The 6,097-nt window shown below is 44.8% G+C and overlaps 1 protein-coding gene across 1 annotated transcript in view; it reads left to right on the top strand.

The window, feature by feature from the left end:
* Nucleotides 1-1,206: 1,206 nt before the first annotated feature.
* MYH13 (myosin heavy chain 13) overlaps nucleotides 1,207-6,097 on the top strand; it is a 47,804-nt gene continuing 42,913 nt past the window's right edge. Inside the window, exons 1-5 of the mRNA XM_070563765.1 lie at nucleotides 1,207-1,410; nucleotides 3,151-3,294; nucleotides 3,381-3,537; nucleotides 5,003-5,030; nucleotides 5,119-5,230. Of these exons, the coding sequence (XP_070419866.1) occupies nucleotides 1,207-1,410; nucleotides 3,151-3,294; nucleotides 3,381-3,537; nucleotides 5,003-5,030; nucleotides 5,119-5,230 (645 nt within the window). The remainder of the gene's footprint in view (nucleotides 1,411-3,150; nucleotides 3,295-3,380; nucleotides 3,538-5,002; nucleotides 5,031-5,118; nucleotides 5,231-6,097) is intronic.

The raw sequence follows: 6,097 nt of genomic DNA, 5'->3' as shown, positions 1-6,097 counted from the left end.
GCAAGATTTCCTTATTTTTTGTGGCTTAGCAATATTCCATTATATATATTTTTTTCTTTGTCCGTTTTTCATTATCCACTCATCCATCAGTGGACACTTAGGCTGTTTCCATGTCTTGGCTATTATAATAATGCTGCAATGAACATGGGGGTGCAGATTTTTTTTGAGTTAGTGTCTTCATTTTCTTTGGGTAAAGACCCAGAAATAGAATTGTTGGATCATATGTAGTTCTTTTTTTAATTTTGGGGGGAACCTCCATACTGTTTTCTATAGTGGCTGCACCAATTTACATTCCCACCAACAATGCAAAAGGGTTCCCTTTTGTCTACATGCCTGGAAAATGCAGATCCTGATTCCGTAATCTGGGCTGTGTCTGAGATGGTGGGTCTGCATTTCTAATACACTCCTGGGTGATGCTGATGCAACAGGTTAAAGGACCACACTTGCAGTAGGAAGGCTCTGTGCTAACAGTTGTCAGATGTGGTGCTTGGACCAGCAGCAGCAGCATAACCTAGGAACTTACTGGAAATGCAAATCCCCAGGCCCCACCCCGGACCTGCTGAATCAAAAACTCCGGGGTTGGGGCCCAGCAATCTGTGTTTTAATAAGCCCTCCAGGTAATTCTGGTCACGTTAAAGTTTGGAATCATTACACCAGGACCTAATGCTTCTCACCACCTTGTTACCTATAATTAGTTAAACGTGCAGCCAATCTTTGTGTTCAAGTTATTACTTTTCACTGGGCTGTCTGAAATTTCTACTAGGAATTATCAACATTCCAATAATTCTTTTCAGACATTTGGGGACAACACCGGGACCACAGGGCTCAAACATGATGCTTTTGGAAGTGATTAAGGAAGTGCTTCCCGAGGCCTCTTTATTGGGCTCCCCTTGGCTTCCTCTCCTGGTTCAGACTCCCCCACATGGTGCTGAACTAAGAGATATTCCCAAAACCAACACTCAGAGATGAAAACAACCCCCCAAACTTTTGTCTTAGAGTAAAATATCCCCTTTACCTCATTCCCACTTGCCCTCTCTTAGCCCCTAGACCTCATCCTAGGTTCCTGAAGACCTAGGTTAATCCCGGGAGCTTTTGAATCTGGCCCCCTATCTGAATGGAAATAACAGGGTGGAACCCTTCAGATTCAAGAGTCACCCAGGCTCCAGACTCAGAAGTCCCCCCTGGTCTTCCCAGCCCCCAGCAATCATGAGCTCTGATGCAGAGATGGCCATTTTCGGAGAAGCAGCTCCCTATCTGCGGAAACCAGAGAAGGAGAGAATCGAGGCTCAAAATCGCCCATTCGATTCTAAGAAAGCCTGCTTTGCAGTGGATGATAAGGAATTGTATGTGAAAGGTATGATCCAGAGCAGGGAAAACGACAAAGTCACAGTCAAGACCGTCGATGACCGGGTAAGTGTTGATCTCAGATGTCTTTGCTAATATGGGCGTCCTCATTTTTCTTTGGAGTGGAATACTAAAGATTGCATGGTCCATAGGAATCTGAAGACAGAAGGAAATTTACATCTATCTATTCTGTAGTAAAGTAGCAGATAAAAACCATCATTGCACACTCCTTTGCTCCTGCCTCTTTCCTTCTCTGAGGACTTGGGCTTCGAGTGTTTTTGTGATATTTGCTTTGGAGAAAGGGGAAGGTGAAGGTGGAAGAGGTTGGACTATTTAAAGGAGAGATTGATGCTAATTGCTGCTGGGTGGACCCAGCAAATAATAACTCTCTAGGCTGCAGGGTGACTTACAGAGGAACTTCCGGAGGCAATGTCTAGTTTAATGCAGAGAATTACAGTGCACCGTTCAATTCAACATGTACTGAACACTCACTATGTCTAGGTCACAGTGTCCATTACTTTGCACATATAAGCAAATCTCAGCACCTGCTTTCCCAAAGCTTACCATCTAGTGTCAGAAGCAAGATGTACATGGCAGATGTGAATCTCAGTTCAAAAACTCAGGCATACCAAATAGATTTTTCTTTTATTTATGTTTTTATTATTGAACTTAAACCTCTGATTTCAGCTTCTCTTCATTGGGCTGGAAATACATTTTCTTCAGTCATTTTTAGGGCCTCACCAGAATTGTGCCACATTTTCGGAACCTTACACATACCACACTGGGGTCTCACTGCTTCCCTGGAGGATCTTCTAAGAAACAAGTCCCAGTCTCTGAAGATTCAGGATGCACGGACTTTTCCATCTCCCCTTGCTACCTTGGGTGTCTCTCTCTAGTGTAGGGCAGTGGGCAGAAGAGTCTCCTTTCCTCAAGAGATGTGGTCCACACCAACACATCCTCTTTCTTTTGTCTTTTCAGTAAAACCCTCCAAGCTCTTCTAATGACTTAGGCTTTTAGAAAACAGAAGCCAGAAAACCTTATCGGCTCTTTCTCTTTTCTGCCCTATTTTCTACCTCTCCTGAGTAACAGAGTGCAGAGCCAGCTATATGCTTGAATGGGGGAGAAAGAAGGGAAAAAATGGAAAGGAGAAAATTAAGTGATAGTCTCAAAGTATTGTTCAGCCATGCACCATGCTGCAAGTCCAAATCCAAATGTTTTAACTATCAGAGCAGAGGTACAAGGAATTATGAAAGCCTTGAAAAGACAGGGGAGAGAGGAAATGGGTCATAAGAGAAGGGGCACTTAAGAAGAGCTTTGGAGGTTTCTAGACACCGTTTCAATGAAGATATTCCAGACAAAGGAACCCACGTGAGCCGAGGTATTGAGGTGGAAATACACAGAATGCATTGGAGTAGTTCTTCCCAACCCTTTCTCATCGCAGCATTTACAGCAAATGGGGTAAACAGAGGCAACCCGGCCTGGCCTTGGCCACCCTGAGTCCCAACTGGCCACCCTCAGAGCTAAAGGGCGCTATCACTCTGTACACCTGCAACCTGCTCCTGGCACACAGGATGGTATGCCTCCTGGGGGGCATGAGACTAGAATTGGTTGTGCAGTTTGACCAGAATTAGATTAATCAAGGACTGTTATTTACAGATCATCTCTGGGCGTGGAAATTATCCATGAAGTTATTCATAGTAATGGGGTAATCGCACCACAACATCTCTCTACTTCCAGCATACTAGTAGAGTGAGGTATGAATCTCAACTCTCCCCTTCATCATGTACTTTTTCTCTCAATACCCAGACACTGACTCTGAACAGTGACCAGGTGTTCCCCATGAACCCTCCAAAATTTGACAAGATCGAGGACATGGCCATGATGACTCACCTGCATGAGCCTGCTGTGCTGTTCAACCTCAAAGAGCGCTACGCAGCTTGGATGATCTATGTGAGCGCTCCTCAACATCTCTTTATTCCACTGATCTCTCTGAGTAAAAATAAAATCCACGTGTTGAATTTTCTGATTTTTCTCAGACCTACTCAGGCCTCTTCTGTGTCACCGTCAACCCCTACAAGTGGCTGCCGGTGTATAACCCCGAGGTGGTGACAGCCTACCGAGGCAAAAAGCGCCAGGAGGCCCCACCCCACATCTTCTCCATCTCTGACAACGCCTATCAGTTCATGCTGACTGGTGAGTAATTTCTTCCAGTCAATTTTTTAAAATAGTTTTTAGTTAATTATTCAAATCCTTTAACTGGACTGGTTCTTAGTTATTCACGCCCTTCACAGGCCTCGGTCATCTTGTGCAATGATCAAAATGACCTTAAGAGATTCCAATGATTTCATGATGGAAAGCCAGGGGTGCAGGATCTTCCATTACCAGTCACGATGCATGGCCGGTGCTCATGACTGAAACCACACCAAGGACATGCTTATTTGGGGGGACTGTGGAACATAGAGAGATACCCTGGCCCCACCTCCAAAGAACTTCCCAACATGGACATGCTTAGAAGACAGATTATATTAGTAGCCAGTTAGGAATGCAAAGTTGGAGAAACGGACAAAGCAATGTCGCTTCACCTGTCTTCTTCTCCAGTCTCAGGCTCCTCTTTCTCCTCCCTAAGTTGCCAGAATGGCCCCGGGAATAGAGATGTGGTACTACTGTCACACCGTCGTGGCTAGTATCCTTCTGTCTGTTCAACTTTCACCTGACTTGGCACAGATACGAGAAGTGGAAGCAAGCATCTGAGATCTGATGATGCTTACACATCATCTAGTACAACGTTGCCCAAACTTCAGTCATTCTGGTCTCACCTTCATCATCCTAGTTATTTCTGAATACTCAATATTTTTCTTGAAATTGGCTGAAGTAACATTAGCTTCAAAAAGGAAGGTTAATATCACTGTTTGTAAGAGTTTCCTAGGCCTGCTGTAACAAAGTACCACAGAGCAGATGGCTTAAAAACAACAGAAATTTATTGTCTCACAGTTCTGGAGGCCAGAAATCCTAAATCAAGGTGTTGGCAGGACCACGTTGCTTTTGAAAACTTCAGGAGAATCCTTCCTTCCTCTTCCTAGCTTCTAGTGGTACGGCAATCTTTGGTGTTCCTTGGCTTCTAGAAGCATCACCTTGATCTCTACCTTCATCTTCACAAGGTGTTCTCCCTGTGTGCATCTGTCTCTGAATTTCCCTTTTTACAAAGACACCAGTCATATTGGATTAGTGGCCCACCTACTCCGGGATGACTTCCCCTTAACTAATTACATCTACAATGACCCTATTTCCAAATAAGGTCACATTCTGAGGTACTGGGAGTTAGGCTTTACAAGCTCCGAGTCTGAGACTTGCCTTCTTTATTAAAAAGGGAGATGAGAAAGTGCAGGGGAAGAGTTAAAGGTCTGTGAACAAGAGTAGCTTTCACACTGGGGGATTCCTGTTCACCTCCCATGCTGCCCATGTCACACATCCCTCGTTTGGGAAATCCGCACAAAATGTTTCAAAGAAGATTAGAGATGCTGAAATCATCACACCACCCATTAATGGCAAAGCCAGAACTAGAACCCATGTATGCTAACCACCCCTAATGTTGCCCAGTTTTTATATTCTGCCTGTTTGTTGTTTATTTATTTCATTTTGCTTCCCTCTGCACTTCTAGATCGAGACAACCAGTCCATCCTCATCACGTGAGTAACCGTGTTTGCACTATGATGACTTGGAAGCCAGGGCCATCCCTTCTACTCTGCTTGATCGCACTTACTTTTAAATTGGCAGCGGAGAATCCGGGGCTGGGAAGACTGTGAACACCAAGCGTGTCATCCAGTACTTTGCAACAATTGCAGTTACTGGAGACAAGAAGAAGGAGCAGCAGCCAGGCAAAATGCAGGTGAGCAGCTCCCTGCACCCAGAGGCTGGCTAGGATAAGTATAACTGAAATCCAAGTGAGCACCAAGCGTATGCAGGGCTTTGTGCTCAGCGGAGATGCACAGCACAAGGACTTGCCCCACGAGTGCTTATGGGGCAAGGCAGGAAGTGGTCCCACCCAGTGGACTCAGCCTGTAGCACCAGCTCCATCAGTAATACCAAGTGACCTTGAGCAACTCCACAACCTCCTCTGGAGAAGGAATGGTTTAGGCCAGCGGGTCTCAAACTGGAGAGCACATCAGAATCACCAGGCAAGCTTGTTAACCACTGATTGCTGGGCCCCAGGCCCAGAATTTCTGGTTGAAATTCCTATCTCACATTCGCAATCCTGATATTTTGCATTTCTAACATGTTCCCACTTTCATGCTGCTGGTCCAGGGATCATGCTTTGAGAACCAGTGGCTGGACAGTACTTGCCAAACTGCTCTGGAGCCAGAAAGAGAAGCAATCATGGGGGATGAGGGTGAAAACTCTGCTTTCTATAGGTGCTTCTGAGCAATAATTCTGATGAAATATTTTTTGCTACGTAAAATTTTTGTTGAGAACCACTGTTTCTATCATGTGATCTCTTGGGTGACTTTCATTGCCCACATTCTATTTATACTTCTGAACCCAAATATCTGTATTAGATGGGTCATGATGCATGCAGTAACAGAGGTATATATTGTACCAATCCATGATTTATAAAGAAATATTATCAGAGAAGAAAGACAGTCTGAGAAATCAAGCTGGAGCCCAGAATCTGGTGTGGCCAGAAGTTACTTTGATGCTATACTAACAAGACCCTCCCTAGGATGGGACCTTGAAGACTGCTCAGCTGGGAGGGGTT

The sequence above is a fragment of the Equus przewalskii genome, chromosome 10 (genome assembly GCF_037783145.1).
Source record: "Equus przewalskii isolate Varuska chromosome 10, EquPr2, whole genome shotgun sequence".
Lineage (NCBI taxonomy): Eukaryota > Metazoa > Chordata > Mammalia > Perissodactyla > Equidae > Equus > Equus przewalskii.
The sequence above is the reverse complement of the archived record's forward strand: the minus strand, read 5'-3'. Positions and strand labels throughout refer to the sequence as shown.